This window comes from Mustelus asterias, chromosome 2, assembly GCF_964213995.1.
Source record: "Mustelus asterias chromosome 2, sMusAst1.hap1.1, whole genome shotgun sequence".
In the NCBI taxonomy this organism is placed as follows: domain Eukaryota; kingdom Metazoa; phylum Chordata; class Chondrichthyes; order Carcharhiniformes; family Triakidae; genus Mustelus; species Mustelus asterias.
Window position 1 is genome coordinate 80,749,408 of NC_135802.1, and position 25,376 is coordinate 80,774,783.

The 25,376-nt window shown below is 41.4% G+C and overlaps 1 protein-coding gene across 1 annotated transcript in view; it reads left to right on the top strand.

Annotated features, from left to right (window-relative positions):
• slc25a13 (solute carrier family 25 member 13) overlaps positions 1-25,376 on the top strand; it is a 237,838-nt gene that overhangs the window by 137,357 nt on the left and 75,105 nt on the right. Inside the window, exons 7-11 of the mRNA XM_078229409.1 lie at positions 3,275-3,413; positions 4,005-4,098; positions 6,702-6,780; positions 22,772-22,856; positions 23,237-23,395. Of these exons, the coding sequence (XP_078085535.1) occupies positions 3,275-3,413; positions 4,005-4,098; positions 6,702-6,780; positions 22,772-22,856; positions 23,237-23,395 (556 nt within the window). The remainder of the gene's footprint in view (positions 1-3,274; positions 3,414-4,004; positions 4,099-6,701; positions 6,781-22,771; positions 22,857-23,236; positions 23,396-25,376) is intronic.

Consider the following 25,376-nt stretch of genomic DNA (forward strand, 5'->3'; position numbering starts at 1 on the left):
GCTCTCACTATCCACCCTATCTAATCTTCTGATCATCTTGTATGCCTCTATTAAGTCACCTCTTAACCTTCTTCTCTCCAACGGAAACAACCTCAAACCCCTCAGCCTTTCCTCTTACGATTTTCCCACCATACCAGGCAACATCCTGGTAAATCTCCTCTGCACCCTTTCCAACACTTCCACATCTTTCCTATAATACGGCGACCAGAACTGTACGCAATACTCCAAATGCGGCCGCACCAGAGTTTTGTACAGTTGCAGCATGACCTCCTGGCTCCGAAACTCAATCCCTCTACCAATAAAAGCTAACACACCGTACGCCTTCTTAACAACCCCATCAACCTGGGTGCCAACTTTCAGGGATCTATGCACATGGACACCCAGATCCCTCTGTTCATCCACACTACCAAGTATCTTACCATTAGCCCAGTACTCTGTATTCCTGTTACTCCTTCCAAAGTGAATCACCTCACACTTTTCCGCACTAAACTCCATTTGCCACCTCTCAGCCCAGCTCTGCAGCTTATCTATGTCCCTCTGTAACCTGCCACTTCCCTCCGCACTGTCTACAACTCCACCGACTTTAGTGTCATCTGCAAATTTACTAATCCATCCTCCCACGCCCTCATCCAAGTCATTAATAAAAATGACAAACAGCAGTGGCCCCAAAACAGATCTTTGCGGTACACCACTAGTAACTGAACTCCAGGATGAATATTTCCCATCAACCACCACCCCCTGTTTTCTTACAGCTAGCCAATTCCTGATCCAAACCACTAAATCACCCTCAATCCCATGTGTCCGTATTTTCTGTAAAAGCTTACCATGGGGAACCTTATCAAACGCTTTGCTGAAATCCACTTACACCACATCAACCGCTTTACCCTCATCCACCTGTTTGGTCACCTTCTCAAAGAACTCAATAAGGTTTGTGAGGCACGACCTACCCTTCACAAAACCGTGCTGACTATCCCTAATCAAATTATTCCTTTCTAGGTGATTATAAATCCTATCTCTTATAATCCTTTCCAATACTTTGCCCACAACAGAAGTAAGGCTCACCGGTCTATAATTACCAGGCTTGTCCCTACTCCCCTTCTTGAACAAGGGGACAACATTTGCTTTCCTCCAGTCTTCTGGCACTGTTCCTGTAGACAATGACGACACAAAGATCAAAGCCAAAGGCTCTGCAATCTCCTCTCTAGCCTCCCAGAGAATCCTAGGATAAATCCCATCCGGCCCAGGGGACTTATCTATTTTTACCCTTTCCAGAATTGCTAACACCTCCTCCTTATGAACATCAATACCATCCAGTCCAACAGCCTGCATCTCAGTACTCCCCTCAACAACACTGTCCCTCTCCAGTGTGAATACCGACGAAAAATATTCATTTAGTGCCTCTCCTATCTCTTCAGACTCCACGCACAACTTCCCACTCCTGTCCTTGACTGGCCCTAATCTTACCCTAGTCATTCTTTTACTCCTGACATACCTATAGAAAGCTTTAGGGTTTTCCTTGATCCTACCTGCCAAGGACTTCTCATGTCCCCTCCTGGGTCTTCTTAACTCTTTCTTTAGGTCCTTCCTGGCTAACTTGTAACTCTCAAGCGCTTATTGCTTATTGCTAAGCAAATGCTCTTTAATAATGCTGTTGTTGATCCATATCATCACTTTACTGATGATCGAAAGTAGACTGAAGGGGAGGTAATTGGCTGCGTTGAATTTGCCCTGTTTCTTGTGTGTAGGGCATACTTGGGTTATTTTCCACATCGGGTTGATGCCACTGTTGTAGCTGTACTGGAACAACTTGGCTCGAGGTGTGGTAAGTTCTGGAGCACAAGTCGTAAGTGCTGTTGCCAGAATATTGTCAGCGTTCATAAACTTTACAGTGTCTAGTGTTTCCTGCCATTTCTTGATATTATGTGGAATGAATTGAATTGATTGAAGATTGACATCTGTGATGTTGGAACTTCCGAGGGAGGCCAAGATGGATTGTCCACTTGGCACTTCTGGCTGTAGATTGTTGCAAATGCTTCAGCCTTATTTTTTGCATGTGTGCTGGGCTTCTCCATCATTGAGGATGGGGTTATTTGTGGAGCCTCGTCCTCCATCAGTTTTTTAACTCCTTCACAGTAGTTGGACCATCAGGGAGAAGGGATCTCATCAACTGTACTGAGTACAGAACTACCATCAATCCCAGTGGTCTGCAAGTCACCAGCAACTGCAATGGAATAACAATAGTCACCAAGGCAATAAGGGCCAAAGGAATGACACACTCCAGACAAGGAACATTGCCCATATTAACAGCCAACGTGAAAATGTTTCATTAAGAGACCTGCAACGTTTAAAGACTATGGGTGGAATTTTCTCAAAATAGGCAGAGTGGTGCCATGGGCTGAAAAAATGGAGAGGAAGCCGCCAGCCCCAAAGGTGCTTTTCCCTGTTGTATAGTTCGGCGCTCAAACAAAAATGAATGAAGGGGTGGGTCTCACCATGCCAGCAATTACTTTTTTTAATTTTTGGGACCCTAATCCAAAAAATTAAAAATAGAATCCCCCATTTCCTGGAACACCCACCCACCCCATGGAATCCTCACATCTTCCCCCCACCCCTATGGAAGCCCACTTGTGCAACAAATCTCACACCCCCCTCCTCCAGCAGAACATCCCCTGAACACCTCCAGCATTGCCTCTGATGCAAGATAATTAGTTCCTGCTACTGGCGGTTCTGATCTCCAGGTGCATGATATGTGTTGGCATGCCCTCACGCTGATGTGAATGTTCAATCTAATGGGGCACTATCGGGCATAAAGGCCTAATATATTTAAAAGTACAGTGCGGCCCCATTATAACGCGATGGTTGAGGTCCATAAAAGCGGGGTCGCACTAAATTTGCCAATTATTAGCGGGAAAAAAAGAGTCCAATGACACCATCGCGTTATATCCGAATTCGTGCTAAATCGGGGCACGTTAAATTGGGGTTCCACTGCATTCAAACGGGAATCCAGATTTTCAACATTGGGATTCCCGCTATGTCATTGCTGGGGGCAATTGGAATGAGTTGGTTTGTGTTTTGCCAATAATTAGTTGTTGTAGAAACTTTCATAAAACTTGGTGGATAGGGTCAGTCTTAACTACATAATTTAAGATTTGTTTAACCCAAGTAACTGTGTTTTACGTAAGGCGTTTTATTCAGAAGTATTTCCAATTCAAAATATATGAATGACATTACATGAGTAAAATTTACTATTTTTGTTTTTTGTTATTACTTGTAGGCAGCAGGAGGTACAACAAACCATCGAGTCAGCTTTTCCTACTATAATGGTTTTAACTCTCTCCTTAACAACATGGAGCTCATTATAGGAGTCTACCAAACCATATCTGGCTCCAGTAGAAATATGCATGTTGGTAAAGGTTAGAAGGATTTTTGATTATGCCTTCCAGATATTTCCCAGATTTAAAAGTGGGAAGGGGATAGATATGCATATGCTGTTTTTAAAATTCAGTCACTGCTGGCTCAGTTTAATCTGTGACGCATCTTTTGCCTACTGCATTTTAACTCTCTAGTCCCCCCTGTACACCTTTGTTGCTTTGTACTTTATTTTGCATGTACTTCCAGTTTAAATAAGCCAGAGTCAGATTCAAGGGCATTTTAAAAGCTCTAACTAAGCTAACATCCAAAATGACACTTAATAAAAATAGCTTTATAGTTAAAATTAAGTATTCTGTAACATGTATTACAGTACAGTAAACTGCCCTATATGCTTGGACTGAAATTGTAATCATTCTTTTCGGACGACTTTAATTGCTTATTCTTATGGCAGCAAAAATACTTCATTAGTTAGACCTATTGGGACTGATGCATGCAAATTTCCACATGCCCTATTGCACTGACCCATATTTAATTAATACCTTATGTGTAGTAATAGAAGATGCATCTTCAAGTAGTATAGTCCGTTTCTAATGTTAAATAATGAAGCAATATTGTATGTTTTTTTTATTCAGAGGAATTTACTCTCGCCGCCCAGGAACTTGGTGAAGTGACACCTATGGAAATTGATATTTTGTTTACGTTATCGGACATCTACAAACCACGTGGGTGAGTTGGAAAGCATAGAATAGTGTTCTGTTGTTTTAAAAATATATTCATATTTGGCAGTTAAATAGAATACAAGTAGACTGTGTTCATATACAAAGCACGGACTGTGCCTGATGATAAAATACTTTCACTTATAACTACCAAATCTTGTGCATGTCACCAAAAGTTTGAGTATTTTTTTAGACCACACAGACTGTGCTTAATATATATTGCTGTGGTATATTTAGGAGCAGAAAGGTTTGAGACCATGTACTTTAACGTTTTTAATTTATTTAGTATTTAAATTAAATTACTTAAGATATTCATTTCGAGAATATCGAGTTGTAATATTTTCAAATTTCTGTTTCTTACATAACTTTTGAGTTCAGTGTTGTGAAATGTGTTAATTATTGATGGTTAGATAATCATGAAGAATTTTCTGTATTTGTAATGATCAACAAAGGTAATGTCACGGAAGACTTATGCAATGTAAGTAATTTAATCACAGGCCTATATTACTGTTTGAATTTCAATGTAACCTAACTTCTCTCTCCATCCTTTTTGGGGTCGATCTTAAAAGTTATGCATTAGTAATTTCTGCAGGGGTTCTGCATTTATTTTCTATAACTTTGGCAGGAAACCCAAAACCCCTTTTATTCACATTGTCTCACATTTCTCGGAGAGTTGAGGCAAAGTACCCATTTGGTTTCTCCAGTTCTCATTTATGCTCCATTTCCTTTTGCATCTCTAACTGGTCCTAACACTTTACTATTATTATATCTATATAGAAACATAGAAGATAGGAGAAGGAGGAGGTCATTTGGCCCTTTGAGCCTGCTCTGCCATTCGTCACGATCACGGATGATCGTCCAACTCAATAGCCTAATCCTGCTTTCTCCCCATTACCTTTGATCCCAAGCACCCCAAGTGCTATATCTTAGCCGCCTTTTGAATAGATTCAATGTTTTGGCATCAACTACTTCCTGTGGTAATGAATTCCACAGGCTATCCACTCTTTGGGTGAAGAAATGTCTCCTCATCTCCGTCCTAAATGGTCTACCCCGAATCCTCAGACTGTGACCCCTGGTTCTGGACACACCCACCATTGGGCACATCCTCCCTGCAACCACCTTGTCTAGTCCTGTTAGAATTTTATAAGTTTCTGTGAGATCCCTTCTCATTTGTCTGAACTCCAGCAAAAACAATCCTAACCTAGTCAATCTCTCCTCACATCAGTCCCACCATCCCCGGAATCGGCCTGGTAAACCTTCGCTGCACTCCCTTGAGAGCAAGAATATCCTTCCTCAGAAAAGGAGGCCAACACTGCACACACTATTCTAGGTGTGGCCTCACCAAGGCCCTGTATAATTGCAGCAGCACATCCCTGCTCTTGTACTCGCAAACTCTTGCAATGAAAGCCAACATACCATTTGCAGCCTTTACCGCCTGCTGCACTTGCATGTTTAACTTCAGCGACTAGTGCACGAGGACACCGACTCCCCTCTCCCAATTTACAGCCATTCAGGTAGTAATCTGTCGCCTTGTTTTTGCTTCCAAAGTGAATAACCTCACATTTATCCAAATTATGCTTCATCTGCCATTGATTTTCCCACTCGCCCAACATGTCCAGATCATTCTGGAGGATCTCTGCATCCTCGTCACAGTTCACCCTCCCACCCAACTTGATGCAAACTTCGGGATGTTACATTTTGTTCCCTCATCCAAATCATTAATATATATTCTGAATAGTGGGGGTCCCAGCACCGATCCCTGTGGCACCCCACTAGTTACTGCCTGCCAATTTGAAAAGCACCCATTAATTCCTACTTTGTTTCCTCTCTGCCAACCAGTTTTCCACCCATCTTTACACTTCCCCCAATCCCATCTTGCACAATAATCTCTTATGTAGGACTTTGTCAAACACTTTCTGAAAGTCCAAATATATCACACAGACTGGCTCCCCCTTGTCAACTCTACTAGTTACATCTTCAAAGAATGCCACCAAATTTGTCACGCATGATTTCCCCTTCATAAATCCATGCTGACTGTGTCTGATCCTGCCACTGCTTTCTAAATGCTCCGCTATAAAGTCCTTGATAATGGATTCGGGAATTTTTCCCACTACCAATGTTCGGCTTGCTGGTCTATAATTCCCTATTTTCTCTCTACCCCTCTTTTTGAATATTGGAGTGACATTAACTACCCTCCAATCTGCAGGGACTGTTCCAGAGTCTATAGAATCCTGGAATATGTGCTTCAGATCTTTGATTTCCCTTCATAATCTCTTTTCCAAAGTTCCTCTCAGCATTTCTAATCATTTTGATTCCCTTTACATTTTTTAGGTTTTTTTTTGCTGTTGATCATATATCTATGATGTGGAGATGCCGGCGTTGGACTGGGGTAAACACAGTAAGAGTTTTAATAACACCAGGTTAAAGTCCATATATCTATCACAGTGTTGGTGTTAAGTTCTTATTTTAACTTGTTTCTCTGTTCACCCAAGGGCGCTTATACCCAAATTCATGATATGCATTCTTGGTATGCAAAGACCAGAATTGCATTTATAACATGCATGCTAAACTATCAATTCCTCTTCATAAGATGTATGATGTTTTTCTCTATAGATATGTCACATTAGCAGATCTTAAAAGAATAGCACCTCATGGGGAAGGAATCTTGCCATATTACATCAGAGATTCTACGGTGAGAGACTTGCAAAACATAAGTTCCATTTTTAGAGCTTAAAACGGTCATGTTTATGTATTTAAACTTTATAAGACTTATAAAGTGTCTTATAAAGTTTGGCTAGCATAATATTTAATATATTTGTTAATAGTTTGTTATTGAACTGGGGGGCTCTTTCGGCTGCTGAAGTCCACCTTCCACAGCAGGATCCCAGCAGAGGAGGTTGGCGAGCCATACAAATTGCCATTGACTTTGGGGACCAAATGATCCTGTTAGCATCCAATAGCTTATTGCCTCCGCCACGGGAAAATCTGCCAGGGAGCTGAAAATTCTGACCTAGGTTTCAAACATTAGTGGTTCACTTTGGCTCTTTTTAAAAAGTTTTGAAAATTTGGCATTTCCACTAGAATCTTGGTAATATACTCTTCTAGTATCTGCCTCTTTTTATTCTGGCATTGCTGGCAAGGTCAGCATTTGTTGTTAATGCCAGTTGTCGTTGATAAGATGCTGGTGAGATACTTCCTTCAACGGCTCTAGTCCATGTGATGTAGTCAGGCCCAAGTACTGTTAGGAAGAGAGCTGGCCCAGAAACAGCGAGTAGCCCCAAGTCAGGATGTGATTTGGAGGGGATTTGAAGGTAGTGGTGTTTCCATGCTTGTGCTGCTCTTGTACTTCTCAATCTAGATGGGATTTGGAAGAACTATTGAAGCAGCTTTAGTAATTTGCTGCAATTTATTTTGATTATGGTACACACTGCTGCCACTGTATGTTGGTGGTAAAAGGAGTGAGAGCTTAAGGTAGTGGATGAGGTGCCAATCAAGTGGGTTGTTTTGTCCTGAATAATGTTGGGCTTGTGTTGTTGGAGCTATACTCATCCAGAAAAGTGGAGAATCTTCTGTCATGCTTCTGACTTTTGCCTTGGACAGGCATTGGAAAGTCAGGAGTTGGAGAAAGTTGTATAAGTATGTTGTCCATATGACATGTTATTCCTTTCATGCATTCTAACAATTGTGACTATGCTTTCTGGAAAATTTCAGGTGCAAACATAATGTCAAAAGGTAGCCTATTGAAACAATTACAATGAAATGGTATTCTAAATGTGTTCAACAATCTGAAATTTTTGAACAGAAGCAACTGCCAAAATCTGCTGTTTGCATCCAATTTACTGTATCGCGTACTCTTTGTTAGTTTGCCAAAGCTGTCATTCACTGAGGGCATTAGTGTCCCACTGATTTGTTTAGTTAAATTAAATCCAGGCAGATTTTTATAGAGCTGTTTGGCTTTAGGACCATTTCTGAATTTTAGTGGCATAGTGACAGTAGGATAATTCCTTGCTGGAGCATTTTTTCAATTTCACCCTTGGCTTTGTCCAAGAGTGGGTGAGGGACTTTCCTCCATGTAAAGAGGTAGATTGACTTAGCATCAGATCGTAGGGTGATATGGTACTTGGTCTTCACTTTCCCTAGATCTGTAAATAATCTTGTAAGTTCATTCCTGAATGTACTGCTGTGATACTCATCAGCAACTTCATCCACTTTATAGTTTATTGCTTCACCAGTATGTATATATAGTATTGCTTCACTGTAGAAAGCATGCCTTTCTGCTTAGTAGATAGCATACTTAATTTTGTATGGCTTAGAGAGGTTTGAAGATTTCTCTGTTTGTAAAGTTAAAGTTTGTTTATGAATCACAAGTAAGGCTTACTTGTGATTAATTGCAATGAAGTTACTGTGAAATTCCCTTCGTCGCCACAGTCCGGCACCTGTTCGGGCCAATGCACCTAACCAGCATGTCTTTTGGACTATGGGAGGAAACTGGAGCACCCAGAGGAAACCCACGCAGACACCCATGGAGAACGTGCAAACTCCACACAGACAGTGACCCAAGCTGGGAATCGAACCCGGGTCCCTGGCGCAGTGAGGCAACAGTGCTAACCACTGTGCCGCCAACAACGTTGTGCTTCAACTTTGAGTTGGTCATTGACTTTTAATGTAGTTTGACCAAAACCTGTTGGTAGGTAGAGGTTGCAATGTAATCTGATGGAGCCATTTTACTTCATCTGATAAATAGAAACACATGGTCCTGAGTCTATTTTCTAACTCCTGAGGTGTCCATCAACATCGAAATCAACACTTCAGTATTTATTTGCAGTATAATTTATCTCTACAAAAAGGTTATTTCTTTTGTTTGTGGTTCTTTCATGTCTCGTGGCTTTGGTTTAAAATTTTCTCCTTCCTCATTGTCAGCAGTTTTGAACGACTGACAGCTTTGAAGTGGCCTACTTTTTCACAGTTGTGGCACTCTGTTCCACCTGCTGGACATTCTTCTCCCTATGCAGCTTGTTTCTGCTACATTGAGAACATTTCAAGATGGCTATTGACCCGCTTTTCCCGATTTTGGGGGGCTAAAGTTTTGGCGCAGTTACTTTGTTATGACCTAAGAACTGAATTTTCTCACTTGATCTTTCACATGGACCTTGCTTTCTCCATGAACAGTTTTGTTTTCTGAGCTCAGTTTGCCTTGTGATTTGTTTACTGCTTTTGTTAAATCCTCTCTTGTCTGTAAGAGATCTGATAAAGCTTATTCTAGGACCCCAATTACTATTTGATCATGAATCAGTTCCTCTCTTAAGACACCACACAGCAATTTCTGCCAGCCTGTATAGATCGTTGATGAGCAAATCCACATTTTTGTCTGGTCTTTGTTTTCTCTTGTTAAGTCTTACCCTTTCTATGACTAAATTTATGTGAACACTGACCTTTGACGAGAAGATGAGCAGAAATTGTTTCTCTCAGGGCGGTTAGTATTTGGAATTCTCTGCTCCAGAGAGCAGTGGAGGTTAGGTCATTGAATTGATCTAAAACAGAGTTAGACAAATCTCATTGCATGATGTAGGAGGCTCAAAGGGCCAAATTGTCGTCTTCTGCTCGTAAGTCTTATGTTTCTATGAAACACATGCTTGTAGGACTTATTGGCGAGAAGCTGACGTTTCATCAACTCCGAGAAGCTGACGTTTCATCAACTCCGAGAAGCTGACGTTTCATCAACTCCGAGAAGCTGACATTTCATCAACACCCTGCCTTGCTACCAGGGCATTAGCAATAGATGCAGCTGCATAAAGTAATGTACTGACCTAATCCTTTTGATCTTTTTTGAGCAAGTTCGAAGCATTTCTCTATCCCATGAATCTCTGTCCAGTTGTCCTAGTTCCGAGACTGTTGCAATGCCCCAAAATGGTTCCAGGAGTAGTAGTGGATTCTATGCTTCTACAGGGCTCCGGAATTGTTGCTACTTCAGTGGTGTTACTTCCTAAGATAAAAGCAAAATACTGCGGATGTTGGAATCGGAAACACAAATGAAATGCTGGAAAATCTCATCAGATCTGACAAATGGTCATCGAGACGCGAAACGTTGGCTCTATTCTCTCTCCACAGATGCTGTCAGATCTGTTGAGATTTTCCAGCATGTTTTGTGTTTGTGTCACTGCTATTACTTGTTGCTTCAGGTTTGTGCTCACTGTTGTCTGGACTCTGGGTCCTGTCTCAGCTTGCATCTGCTGTGCCCATGATGCTCTGAATTTATTGATGAGTTTTGAATCTATTCCTTTCATCCTTCTTTCGAGGATCCCTTGACTTCCGGGTCTGTAGCTGTTTCTTAAAGTTTTCTGGGTCTTTTGTTTGCAATCTGCTTGCCATCATGTTTTGCCCTGAGTTTGAGGTCTTTTCAAGGCTTTTTGGGGCTTGATTGCATGAAAGGATTTAAAATATCGATTAATCTGTCCATGACAGTTATCAGTAGGAGTAACCACCTCTGAGTACTTTTGGAGATGAAATTCCATCTTCAGGCTGAGTATATCATCCATTGCGTTGAGTGGCACTGCCACTAGGCCAGATGAGATAGCTTCAGAACAAGATCTAGTAGCTCAAAACTGGGCTTCCATTTGGTGCTATGGGCATCAATAACAGCAGAATTGTATTCAATCACAGTGCGCAATTTCATGTTCTCACATGTCCCTCACTCTACCATTAACATCAAACCACAGGATCAATATTTGTTCGTTGAGGATTGCAGGAAAGCAGTGCTTGGCATACCTAAAAATGTTGTGCCACAAAATGAAGCTACAACACAGAATTATATGCATGCTAAACAGCAGAAGTAAGATAAATAGACAGCCTATCAATCTCTCAACCTGTGGGTTAGATCAAATTCTGTGGTCCTGCTGCATCTAGTCTTGAATGGTGGTGGACAATTAAACAACTGACAGAAGGAGGAGGTGCCACAAATATCCCCATTCTCAACACATCCGTGTGAAAGACTAGGCCGAGATGTGTAAGACCTTTGATTTATCTGATTTATGGGGTTCACTTGTTTGCAATAACCTCCCAATTGTAAATGACTCCAGGTTCTAGAGACTTAACCGCATGACAAGAAAGAACACTAAATGGTGAATCCAGAAAGCTTATTAACCACTAAAAAGCTAACAAGTCAGAAAGATAAAAAGCAAAGTGTCAACTAACAGTAATTAGCAGTTAGAAGAAGTAATTAACAGTAAGAAGGGAAAGCTTAACTTTAACAATTGAACAGACTTTTCACCATCCTTCTCAAACCAGGACGTGAAGTGCTTCTGAAAACATGGATAAAATGTAAAACCAACGCCTCTCTGTAAGCATCTCTCTATCCGCCTCTCTACTGGTATGGCTTTCTTGAGTTGATTTTTCTACATCTTAAAGATGTTGAAAGCCCACCTTAGTCAGTTGTTAGAAAATAACCAACTAGTCAATAATGTAGTCAGAGTTAGCTTATTGGTACTTAGCTAATTATGCCCATTTTCTCAATTTTAAGACGATGCTTCCTTCTTGGGCTAACTCGAGATATAACTAAGTGTCCACCAAAAATTGGTTAACGTAGCTGTCTGTCATTTAAATCTGAGACATCTTGAATAGGAGACTATTCACTCCTTCCGTCAAGGTTAAACAGGCAATGATATCTTTTTCCTGTCCATTTGAAAAGGGCACATCTTATAATTTTCACGGCATTTTAAGAGTCTTTATTAATAATCAAATGTTAATGTTTATAATTATAAAAGTTATAAACTTCTGTGTTCCAGATTACACTACAGACCTTCCTAATATATCCATTAATGAATTACAATTTTAATTGTCTCACAATTAAGGATGTCTACTTAATCTATCTGACAGGATTGCAGTAATGTGGAGATGCCGGCATTGGACTGGGGTAAACACAGTAAGAGTTTTAACAACACCAGCTTAAAGTCCAACAGGTTTATTTGGTAGCAAATGCCACTAGCTTTCAGAGCGCTGCTCCTTCGTCAGGTGGAGTGGAGATCTGCTCACAAACAGGGCATACAGAAACACAAACTCAATTTACAGAATAATGATTGGAATGCAGTCTTTACAGATAATCAAGTCTTAAAGGTACAAACAATGTGAGTGGAGAGAGCATTAAGCACAGGTTAAAGAGATGTGTATTGTCTCCAGACAGGACAGCCAGTGAGATTCTGCAAGTCCAGGCAAGCTGTGGGGGTTACAGAAATCTTGGGTTCATGTCACACTATCTGTAACTCCCACAGCTTGCCTGGACTTGCAGAACCTCACTGGCTATCCTGTCTGGAGACAATACACATCTCTTTAACCTGTGCTTAATGCTCTCTCCACTCACATTGTTTGTACCTTTAAGACTTGATTATCTGTAAAGACTGCATTCCAATCATTATTCTGTAAATTGAGTTTGTGTCTCTGTATGCCCCGTTTGTGAGCAGATCTCCACCTGACGAAGGGGCAGCGCTCCGAAAGCTAGTGGCATTTGCTATCAAATAAGCCCGTTGGACTTTAACCTGGTGTTGTTAAACTTCTTACTAGGTTTGCAATAATGCAGGTTTAGTTTTTAAAAGAATGGCTTTTGCCAATTTGCTTAATTTGCAAAAATGCTTAACATATTAATCAAACTACAATATGATAGTCACACTAAAACTATTGATTTTAAAACTACCAAATGTTTGCAATCATTTTTGGCCAGACGTGCCAAGTGGATTATCTATTATTGCCTCCTCTTGTAGTCCCCAGCATCACGGGCATCAGTCTTCAGCCAATTTGATTCACTCTACATAGTATCAAGAAATGACTGAAGGCATTAGATAAATCAAGGATTGTGGACCTTTACATCACTAAGGTGTAATACTCAAGACTTGTGCTCAAGAACTTGCCATGCCTCTAGACAAGTTATTTGAGTACAGGCACAATACTGGCATCTATCTGACAATGTGTAAAATTGTTCAAGTATGTCCTGTCCACAAAATGCAGGACAAATCAAATTTGTGACCAATTATTGCCCAGTCAGTCCATAGTGTCTTTGACAATGCTATCACGCAGCAAATGCACAGTAATAACCTGTTTATTGATGGTCAGTTTGGGTCCATTAGGCCACTCGGCTAGATCTTATTACATCTTTGGTCCATAAATGGACAAATGAGTTGAATTCAAGAGGTGAGGCGCGAATAACTGCCCTTGGCATCAAGGCAGCATACAAACGAATGTGGCACAAGCCTTCAGATGTTGGTCAATAGGACTTTGCAGGGTTGTCTGGGCAGGGTGTGGTTTTGTGTTTTACAACAGTCCAGTAGTTTCATGGTTATCATTAATGAGACCAGCATATATTATTCCAGATTTATTTAAAAAATGTATTTAAATTCTACCAGCTGCCATGGTCTCTGGATTATTAGTCTGGGCCTCTGAATTATTAGTCCAGTAATATTATAATGATAAGAGCAGCGAGAATTGAGTGGGGAGAAAAATGTTCATGCAAAATCCACTTCATCTGATGTGAAAGAAAGTGATTGTACAAATCAAGTGGTGGACTCAATAACAGGCTGCATTTACATTGTGCTTTTAATGTAGCAAAACTTTCGAAGGTAGTTAACAAGAGTAATCACACAAGCTGGAGGGAGGAACGTTTAGCATTTTGGGCCCAGATTGCTGAAAGCTCAGCTGCCAATCTTGAGATGAAGGGGTTTCTGGTTGTGTAAGCAGCTGGAACTTTTCTCAGAACGTTGTAGACTGGAAAAGGTTACAGTGATTGTGTGAGGCCGTGGAAAGTTTTAAACATGGGTTTTTAAAACAGAGTCATTTGGTGGAATAACTATAATGCTGCAACCTGTTTTAAGAATTATTCTTGGAACCATTCGGGATTTGGTTATAATGACACAGGCAAAGTATATGACAAAGCACGGTTCAGGAAGAATTGAGGTTATTGCTTTTTTAGATACAACCTACTCACATCAGTCCTTCCCTCCATTCGAAAGGCATTTCAGCAGCCTGATAGCTGTCAGGGCCAAATCACTGCCATTCAAGAGAGGTGTAACAGCCTCAAATATGAACAGGGAGATGGAACAGGTAGACCTGACATTGATGAGAAGTGCAATGAGATGAGTGCTTTTAAAATTAAAAGGGGTTGTAGTGAATAACCTAAACAAACTCAGACTCAGCCCAGTCCTGGTCTGGATGTATTGCATCCACATATTTAAAAAGAATCAAGGGAAGAGGTTGCAGAGGCATTACTACTCGTATTTCATAATACTGGTCAGTCGAAATGGGCTCATTAGCATCTTTCATGTGGGTGAATCCCCACATAACAGACGCTGCCGGAGAAACACCACTGTTTTTCCGCTGGCATGGGCACTTAATCCCAATTCAGGAGAATCGTGGCCGATATTCCAGCAGAGGTCTAACTAGTGTCTTGTATAAGTCCAGCATAATCTCCTTGCTCTTATACTCTATACCCCTATTAGTAAAGCCCAAAATACTATATGCCACAGGACTGGCAGATAGCCAATGCATTTTGCATATTTAAGAGGGGAGACAAATGTTCAGAGAATTATGGATCAATCATCTTAACCTTGGAAAAATAGTTTGCACAGCTGTGTACTCAAACCCAATGTATGCACACAACTTTGATTTGAACTTGCTGAGATTCCCCAGCAAGCTGAAATCATTGAAATCCTCTCCCTTGCTCTTGAAGCCTTTGATCTGTAAAGAATTCAATGTGCGATGCCTCGTAAAAGATTCAGCTGTCAGTTCAATGGATTTCTGTCATCCTCCTGCCACCTGTTTATTTTTATTTCTCTGCATGCAATACACCTCAAGTACCCCATTGATTCTGACTGCAATGTTGACAGAGTCTAAGCCTGATTGACAGTTTGTGGTTTAAGTTCCTCTTTGCTGGGAAGCCTCAGTAACTTCAAATCAAATCTGTGTGCATAGTGGGGGTTTTGGGGGGGGATGAGTGACCCGTTATTTGTGGGTAGAGAGGAGAATGTCCCTCTTTGTTGGTGCTCCCCTGGTCAGTGGGGAAAGCACCATTTAATTTTTTGTGGGAGGGGAGCCTGTCTCTGAGCGTGGAGATCGGGGTGACCTTTAAAAATGGCAGCCGGGTATCAGAGGAGCCGGCCAGCAGGTTGGTCAATACTGGTCAATCGAAATGGGCTCATTAGCGTCTTTCATGTGGGTAAGTCCCACATAACGGACGCTGCCGGAGAAACACCACTGTTTTTCCGCTGACATGGGCACTTAATCCCAATTCAGGAGAATCGTGGCCGATATTCCAGCAGAGGTCTAACTAGTGTCGTGTATAAGTTCAGCATAATCTCCTTGCTCTTATCCTCTATACCCCTATTAGTAAAGCCCAAAATACTATATGCTTTATTAATTTCTCTCTCCACCTGTCCTGGCCCCCTTCAATGATCTATGCGAATATACACCCTCTGCTCCCCTTTAAGAATTTTACCACTTATTTTATATTGCCTTGCCATGTTCCTCCTACCAAATGCATCACCTCTCACTTCTCTGCATTGAACTTCATCTGCCACCTACCTGCCCACTTCAACTTGTCCGTCCTTTTGAAATTCTACACTGTCTGCTTCAGGCTCCCAATACCAAGCCCTGGGGAGCACCATTACAAAACTCCTCCAGCCTGAAAAATATCCATTGACCATTACTTTCTACTTCCTATTATTCAGCCAATTTTGTATCAACGTTGTTGCTGTCTCTTTTATTCCATGAGCTATAACTTTCTGACAAGTCTGTAGTATTGTACTGTATTAAATGCCTTCTGAACGTCAACAAATACACCACATCAACAACATTAACCTCATTAATTCTTTCTGTTACCTCTTCAAAAGAACTCCAGCAGGTTAAACACGATTTCCACTTTAGAAATCTATGCTGGCTCTTCCTAATCGACCCACATTTTTCCATCGATTACTAATTATACCCTGAATAATTGTTTCAAGAAGCTTGCCCACTGCTGATGTTAAACTGACTGGCCTGTAATTGCTGGGACTATCCTTACAACCTTGTTTGGACATGGGTATGACATTTGCAATTATCCAGTCCTTTGGCATCTCTCCCAAGTCTAAAGAAGACTGGAAGATTATGGCCAGCAATTTCCATTCTCACTTCCTTCAGTATCCTTGGATGCATCTCATGCAGTCCTGGTGCCTTGTCAACTTTCAGTATTGACAATTTATTCAACATTTCCTCCTTATCAATTTTGAACCCTTCTAGGGACAGAATTTCCTTGACTCACCATGTCCTGGGTAGCATCTACTTCCTTAGTAAAGATGTATCCAATGTATTTAATACCTCAGCCATGCCTCTGCCTTCATGAGTAAATCTCCCTTTAGGTACCTACTCCTTTTACCACCCTTTACTATTTATATGCCGAAGAAAACTTTGGGATTTCCCTTTATATTGGTTTCCAGTCTCATAATCACTCTTTGCTTTAATGTGCTTTCTCACCTCTCCTCTGAATCTTGTGTATTCCTTTTGGTTCTCAACTGTATATTCAACCTGACACCTGTCATAAGGACATTTTCCTTCCTTAGTTTCTATCTCCTTTTTTACCCAGGAAGCTCTGGATTTATTTGTCCTACCTTTTTCTTTTAAGGGAATATATCTTGACTGTGTCCGGACTATTTCTGTTTTGAAGGTAACCCATTGTTCAGCTACAGTTTTTCCCATCCACCTTTCGTTCCAATCTAACTGGCCAGACTCCATTCTTGCCTATTGAAGTCAGCTCTCACCAGTTAATTATTTTCACTCTGGATTGCCTATTTTCCTTTTCTGCCATTATCCTAAACTTTATGGTACAAGGATCTCTGTCTCCTAAATGTTCCCCCACTGACATCTGATCTACTTGGTCCACCTCATTTCCAAGAACCAGGTCCAATTGTGCATCCTTTCTTGTTGGACTGAATACATACAGCTGTAGGTGTTTTTCCTGGACACAATCAAAGAACTTCTGCCCCTCTCCGCCCTTTACACTACCACTGTCCCAGCCCAGCATTCAGAGAATAAAGTCCTTCATTCTATAATGTTTGCATCTCTCTGTAATTTTCCTGCAGATTTGTTGTTCTGCATCTTTCTCACTAGTTGGTCTTTAGACTACTCCGAACAATGTAATTGCACCCTTTTTGGTCCTTAACTCTTGCCAAGTTGACTCTGTCCTTGAATTTTCTGGGACATCCTTTTTCTCCAGCGCTGCAATGCTCTCCCTAACCAATACCACTACTCCTCCCCCCTTGCCTATCTTTTGTGAACACCTTTTACCCAGGAATATTTAACACCCAGTCTTGCCCTTCGCTGAGCCAGGTCTCTGTTATCACAACATCATATTTACACACTGCAGTCTGCGCCTGTAGCCCTTCAATCTTATTTACTCCACTTTGTGCATTTGCATACATGCACAGTAACCCTGATTTAGATTCTATAACTTTCTTCCTTACTCCAACTTCACTTGTTAACTTACTATTTTCTATACTAGTGTTTTCTGTCCTACCCAGTATTTTGTGCATCTGGGTATTCCCCTCTCATATTTCCTCTTGGTTCCCATACCCCAGCCCTAGCAAATCGTCCTGCAAGGAACTCAGTCCCAGCTCTGTTCAGCTGCAATCCGCCTGGCTTGTACAGGTACCATCTACCCAGAACCAGTGTCCCAGGAATCACTCCTGCATCATCTTTCTAGCCATGCATTCATCTGCCTTATCATCCTATTTCACTTTTGCATGGCACTGGGAGTAATCCACAGATTACTACCTTTGAGGTCCTGCTTGCTAGTTTTCTGTCTAACTCCCTAAATTCTGATTGCAGAACTCTATCCCTTTCCTGCCTAAGTCATTGGTACCAATGTGGACCATAACCTCTGCCTGTTTTCTCTTTGTATCTCTGTGCACTGTTTGAGAGCACATTTCCACTCCATCTGACGAAGGAGCAGCGCTCTGAAAGCTTATGGTATTTGCTACCAAATAAACCTGTTGGACTTTAACCTGGTGTTGTGAGACTTCTTACTGTGTTCACCCCAGTCCAACGCCGGCATCTCCACATCATGTTTTCTCTTCCCCAAAAGAATGCCCTGCACTCTTGACCCTGGTACGAGAAGCAACATACCATCCTGAAGTCACGTTTACAGCCACAGAAACTCCTGTTTGTTGCCCTAATTAATAAATCCCCTATCACTATTACTCTTCCCTTCTTCCTCCCCTCCTGTACGGTAGTCACAATCATGACAAAAATCTGGCTCTGACTGTACTCTGAGGAAGCAGTACCCTCAACTTCTTCCAAAACAGGAAAATGATTTCATTACCTGCCTATTTCACTTGGACTGCCTGGTCCTGGATATGCCATAGTGACTCCATCCACCACTTGAGCTTATTTTTCTGCAGCTGGCAGCATTTCCTGCATGTGATCATCCAGGACACTGGTAGTATCCATGACTTTGTAAATATTGCAGGACATGAATTCCACTGGACTAAGCAGCCCTGCCATGTTTTAACTTTACTTCTCTTGTGTTAACTCTATTCTATTTTGGATTAGTTGTATGACCTTGCTATGTAGGCCCTAACCTTCCCTTATTGTTCTGACACTGCTTTTTCAAACACTGCCCCTTACACTGTGCACGTACCGGCCACTTCACTTACCAGTTTCATGTGATGTTATGATTGTTTTTTTTTCATTTTCTTTCCACTGCTTCCTCACACCAGCTGAAATTCTCACCAAAAAAAATAGCCTCTACTCCTGCAGCAGGGCAAGACCACTTTCTGAAGGCTGAAAAAGTTAGAAAGCAAAAGAGCACCTCTTCTCCTCTGCATCAAATTTCCACTTTGCTTCAATTTCCCAAATATGCTCACTCGGACTTTGTCTCATTCAGGTGGTGTCTCTTACAGTGCTCATGTGTCCACTTATTGACCCAAATGGAGCATAAACACTGGCATGCAGTAGTAGGGCTGAATGACTGGTTTCAATACTGTACAGCCTGAGAAATCCTATGACTATCACTGCCTTGTTAATCTGCCTTATAAATATTTAAAGACTCTGCTTCCACCTCCTTTTGAGGAAGAGAGCTTTAAAGACTCAATCCTCTAAAACAATTTCTCAGCTGTCTTAAATGAACAACTCCTTACTTTTAAACAATGACACCTAGAAATAAGCATTTTCCAAAATATTTCAGTAAAATTAAGGCAACTTGCAAGAGGCTTGCTACTTGGAATTCTAGATCCTCTTCTGCCTCCTATTGTGTTTGTTCTCCTTCCTCTTCTCACTCCTGCTTCAGGGTCATGCCTTTGTTAATGGCTAGGTTGTACTGCAAACAGAACACAACAGTGATCATGGCAGTCTTGCTGTTTAATATTGTTATGTTCAGACACCAAAAATACTGTTTTGGAATGCTTATTGTGTAATCTGTGATTGATTTTATGGAGACATTTTTGCATTTGTCCTGTATGGGAATTGAGGATGAGACAAAGAGATTGTGAGCCAAATCAGGTGTCCCTGTTCAACCAGCAACCACTCCTCACTGGGTACTGCGTGAGATTGTGTTGTGCATGCTGGCTGGGAATTTAACACTGAAATGCATGATATGAAGGTGTTGGTTATGCACAAGCTGCTTGTTGATCGAGTAGATGTCCTTCCTGTCCATGTAAATGGTACAGGCCTGTGTGGAGAATGATTACTTGTTTGTGTACAATTGTGGCTCCCTGAAAGCTGGCCACTCAATGTATGTGCCCACTGATTCTTGGGATCCACAGTGTTAACAATGAATTTCCCAGATCTTGCAGACAATGTTGTTATGACTTGCTGAATGCACCTGTGGACTGCAGACTGACTGCTCTTTGTAGGTATGGCTCCCAGAGTTTCTCTGCCTCAAAGGACCTCGAGGAACTTTCATCTTGACAGATGAATAAATATCAACCCTATACCAAGGTTCCAATTCAACAAAGAACAAAGAACAGTACAGCACAGGAAACAGGCCCTTCGGCCCTCCAAGCCTGTGCCGCTCCTTGGTCCAACTAGACCAATTGTTTGTATCCCTCCATTCCCAGGCTGCTCATGTGACTATCCAGGTAAGTCTTAAACGATGTCAGCGTGCCTGCCTCCACCACCCTACTTGGCAGCGCATTCCAGGCCCCCACCACCCTCTGTGTAAAAAACATCCCTCTAATATCTGAGTTATACTTCGCCCCTCTCACCTTGAGCCCGTGACCCCTCGTGAACGTCACTTCTGATCTGGGAAAAAGCTTCCCACCGTTCACCCTATCTATCCCCTTCATAATCTTGTACACTGTCCTTTACAAAGTTCCTTTGTGCCTCCCTGGTGAACCTTTGCCTTCACCACAGTAGTCTGGATGTTAAAATCGAGACATTAGGGGGTGGAAGGAGACTGCTATCCATTGGTACACAGTGTAGCAAGTCTGTCAGTGGCATTTTAACCCAACCATATAATTTTCCACCAGTTACTGAGACTGAACAAAGTGACAACTTGCATGGCGCAACTTCAATTTCAGTATTTAAAGGGACACTGAAAAAGCTGCAGTTCCAAGGAGCTTGGAGTTGGAAACCAAAGGGAAAGAGGTGAGAGAATGAAGGCAAGCAGGGCAAAGATTGTTCCTCAGTTCAGTGATGCCACCCTGCATGTGCTGGTGAGTGCCGTGAAGAGTGAAGTTTTATACTGTTAGGAGGAAGCTAGCTGGACACACCAAGAAGGTGCGTTTGGTGGTAGCAAAGGAGATGACATCAAGAGCATAGTCTCTGAGCAGCTAGCCTAGGTCAGTAGAAGGCTGGAGGGGATGGATTACTGCAAGACAAAAGCATCGTGAAAGCAATCCAGAAATCTTGCACATACCTGCATAGGTATCTTATTGCAGCTGTACACCAGCTGCATATTAATGGAATGGAAGCACTTGAGGCTTACAAATATTCCTGTGTGATACATGGCTGCCCTAATTACCATTAGCATGTAGTCAGTGATGCCCTCCACCTGTAGGAAGCCAAGCAGAGAGGTAATCCTGACTGGTACCATTACAGACCAAGTTGACATATTAATTGTTGTTGGCAATGAAACAGTTAATCACCTGATTTATGCATTTGTGTGCCACTGACAGCAAGATCCTGCAAATGTCTAAGAATGTGTCCTGGAAAGCTTTGGAGATAAAAATGTTGAGTGGTGGAGACTGCCAGTCACTGGTTCATTATGGTCACCTAAAGGCTGTAAATGCCTGCCACCACCTAATACAACCACCTGATGCTCCTGAAACACTGGTATTCATTTATTGAGAAAGCATATCCTCTATCTGTAGACTTTGTGCTGCATATTGCCTGGTAAGAGTTGCATCTTTGCTGATGTCCTCCTTTCCTTGGAGCTGCAGAGCTGTGAGAAGCAGGTTGTTCATGGTATAGACACTGGTGTTGCCGGTGGTCTCCTTGGTCCTCCTCTGAAGTCCAAAGTACCACGATATCGGTGGCATCTATGCTGATAAAATAATTAAGTGCTCCAAATTTTAGGTCAGACTTGCACCTCTAAGGTTTAGATGGCACCTCTATAGTATGTATAGTATATATCTATAGTATATCTCTTCATCTCGCTGTAATTAAAGATTAACAATTGAATTTGACAACCTGCTAATCCAAGAACTTGGTTGTACATTGCTCTATGTACTACAGTTAAATGGAGAACATAAAGCGTTGGAGTCAGCTTCTCGACACACTTGCATTTTTCTTGGATTTCACCTCAACTTGTACCCAAATCCACTTTTTCACCCATGTTAAAATTTCCCTAAACATTGGCAGGTTAGGAACAGGAAGGTGTTATCTGTACCAATTGTCATCAAGATGAATTTCATACTTGCCTTCACCATCTTCATAGACCAAATGTGATTGCTGCACCTATTCTGATGTCAGGAATTTATTGTTCAGAACTCCACAGATACAGAACTTAAACTCAGTAATGCTACTGTCAAAACCAACAGGAAAGTAAGAAACTCACTTGAGAAAAATGTTCTGCCTTATCCAATGCAAATATTACAGAAATGCCGTTTCTCTCTTTTTGCGCACCTTTGAGGCATTCTGCATCTGATTTGTGAATGACCTGCAACAAAAAGCTGGGGTGCTGTTAGAATTACCAGAACGCAATTTAAATTCCATTTAAATGGCAATGCTTCGTTCGGCGTGTTGCAATTTTGAGCCAGAAGAAACAGCAGGACTGTACAAAAATGGGAGTTCATTTTTTTCTGTCAATTGTGCACGAAAATTAGATACAAACAGAAAATTATAAGAATATTAGGTTGTACCTTTTCCAAAAGTATTTTTAGTATGAAACCTTTTCGTTCTGCGAGGAACAGGTTGTTTGAATTGTGTACTGTTTAGTCTTCTAAAACCAAATACCATCTGATCTTTTGTACAGTAAACTACCTGGTGTGGATTCTATCACATGTCCTGAGGATATTGAGGGGCATTTCAAACTGTTTTCTTAAATGATTTGATTTGTTGCATTCTCAGGGATTCGGCACATATTGTAATATCCTACACCTTTTCATTAAGTCAGAACAGATTCATTCATTCCGTGCTGTGGCATAGTAACTTGACATTTGGAACTTGTAATGAATAATGGGAGTCACCAAACCTTGTAGATTGCATTCTCAAATTTTTGATTTTTTTTAAAAAAGCTGACCAGAAGTGACGGACGTAATTATGCTATGATGGAACTGGCAGAATCGGTGTACAGATTTACTCTTGGTGGAATTGCTGGAGGTTAGTTGGTATACATTATCTTTTCCCTCTGTGTATACAATTTCTTTTAAGAAAAAAATGCCTTTTCTACCTTCATTCGGAGCACATTCTTCATTGTATTGATGGGAGACCATATCATAGGAACCTTTATAGAAGTGCTTTTGTACCTGTCACTGTTCAGAGGTGTCTCACTTGGCTCCACTGGTTTCAGAAGAGACAAGTTAATAATAAGTTAAAGTTACTTCTGAAAACATTTTAATTACAATCTTTCTTTGTAAAGTTGGCAGATAAAAAGAACTTGGTGAATGAATGTAATTTCTATTAGGGAGTAGTTTAGTGTCGTTTCCCTTTTTTGCATTGTTACAATTTAAAAATAACTTTATTGCTGCTCTGCTCTACAGCTGCAGGTGCCACTTTTGTCTATCCAATTGACCTGGTGAAAACCCGCATGCAGAATCAACGTTCCACAGGATCATTTGTAGAAGAGATTATGTACCGTAACAGCATGGATTGCTTCAGAAAAGTGCTGCGATATGAAGGCTTATTTGGACTTTATAGAGGTCAGTTTGTGCATTGTTCTGCAGTCAGTTCACATTCACAGGAAATGTGATCCTCCTGTTCTGATGTTGCAAAAGTAGACAGCAGAGATTGCCACTTATTAGATAAACTCTGTTACAAAATGTGTTAGTATTCTTATGAATGATTCCTGGAACTGCCCATAATTTAAATAAACTTTCTTTTCTTTCCTTCCATAAAGTTTTGTTTTCATTTAATATCCATTCTGATATTTCCATGAATATTAAATTTGGAGATTGCCGAGAAAGGTTTTGTCACTGACCGGTTTCCAGACGTGTACAATACTTGGAAGATTTTTAAAAAAATCTTTGAATAGCACTTTTGGCTCAAATTACAGGTTATCTCTGTTCTGTAAATACTTTCTTGCTCTTCTATGTGTCTATATGTTTTTTTAAAAACTCCTAATTGAAGTAATTTTGAAATTAAACATAGAAACCTGTCCCTCTGGCCAGAGTTCAAGGGGGCCATTTGGAATGGATTTGGTAGCTGGGAGAGGGGTATAAAATTGGAAGGGACGATGCTGGATCAGAAGCCCAGTGTCTTCACATTGTTACCAATACAGCCAACATGAAGAACGAATTTTACACAGCAACACAATGGGAAGAAAGTAAAGTTACTTAACTGGCCAATTGACATTGATTTTATGGTGCATCTTGAATTTTGCTGACGCACACGGGAGACATAAGTCTTCTGAGCCTTGTCTGCTGAAAGGAGATGGCAAGCAAGTGGGAGCTCAGTGTTGGCTCACTCCAGCAGCCATCAAGGGAACCAGCAGACCATGGCAGGGAGGGTGAAGCAGTCAAAGGCAGGAGGGGGAGGCGGGGGGGGGAATTGCCAACACGGCATGCTGCCAGGTTGCCATTGAAGCATTGAACGTGTTTTTAAAAAAAATAAATGAAGGAGGGGAGCGACCATTTGGGTATGAAGCTTTGCACCTGCCAGGCACCCAGATTTTGTGATCCCATTGAGGAGGATGTGTACCAAAGGGGGAGGGAGCTCCAGGCACAGGCAGTGCAGCAACCTCTGGGTGAACAAGAAAGTAAGCCTCAGGTTGGGGATGCCAAAGAAGGGTGCAGAAAGACACATGAATAGTCTCCTGTACGCAGAAGAGTCTAACCTCATAAGATAGTCCATTTCCTCAGGCTCAGTTGCCCCCAGATGTCTGATTAGGAACAAGAACAAAGACTCTGCTTCCCCAGGCAGTCCATAACTGATTTATGTACCGTGTTGCAAAATGAGCTGAGACCCATGGGGTTCGGTGGACACCTAATTCCATTGGCTCTGTAGGTCACCATGGCTCTGTATTTCTAGGTCTCTTGGATTTTCCAGGCATTCACTGAAGATTTGTGTGGGATTTCGCAGTCAGCAACACATCAGTGAATCAAGGAGGTCACTGGTGGTCAGCAACTATGTACCGTACCACACTGAACTGCAGAGTCGAGTAGAGTGGTCCCTTGCACTCGGAGCCATCAAGATTCCCTAAAACCCGCCAGCAGCTTTCATAAAAAGGACAACTGATATATGACCACAACAACCGGATCCTTTGTTAATGATTGGTTAATTGAATTATTAAGGGAAACAGGTGATGGGCCTTTGAACTCCTACAAATAGTGGATAGCTAAGACTTTGGGTATTGGCGAGGACTGGACAGAGTCAATAAACTATCTAAGCAAGGAAAGACTCTGTGACTTGGTTTCGACTTTATCAGTCAACTTGAATCCGGTTAAATTTTGGTAACAGAGAACAGTTAGTCTAAAGTTGAGGATTGGAAACTAATACCTTAAAAATTGTAGTTGGAGTTACTTTGGAGAAGAATGACTGAAACCAAGTATAAATGATCGGGGTCTCGATTCCAGCATCCGCAGTAATTTGCTTTTATATAAATTATCAGGGTTTGATTTTCTGCAGTTGTTCTGTGACGCTGAACCATATGAACAATGGAAAATGAAGTGGATATATGGAGAT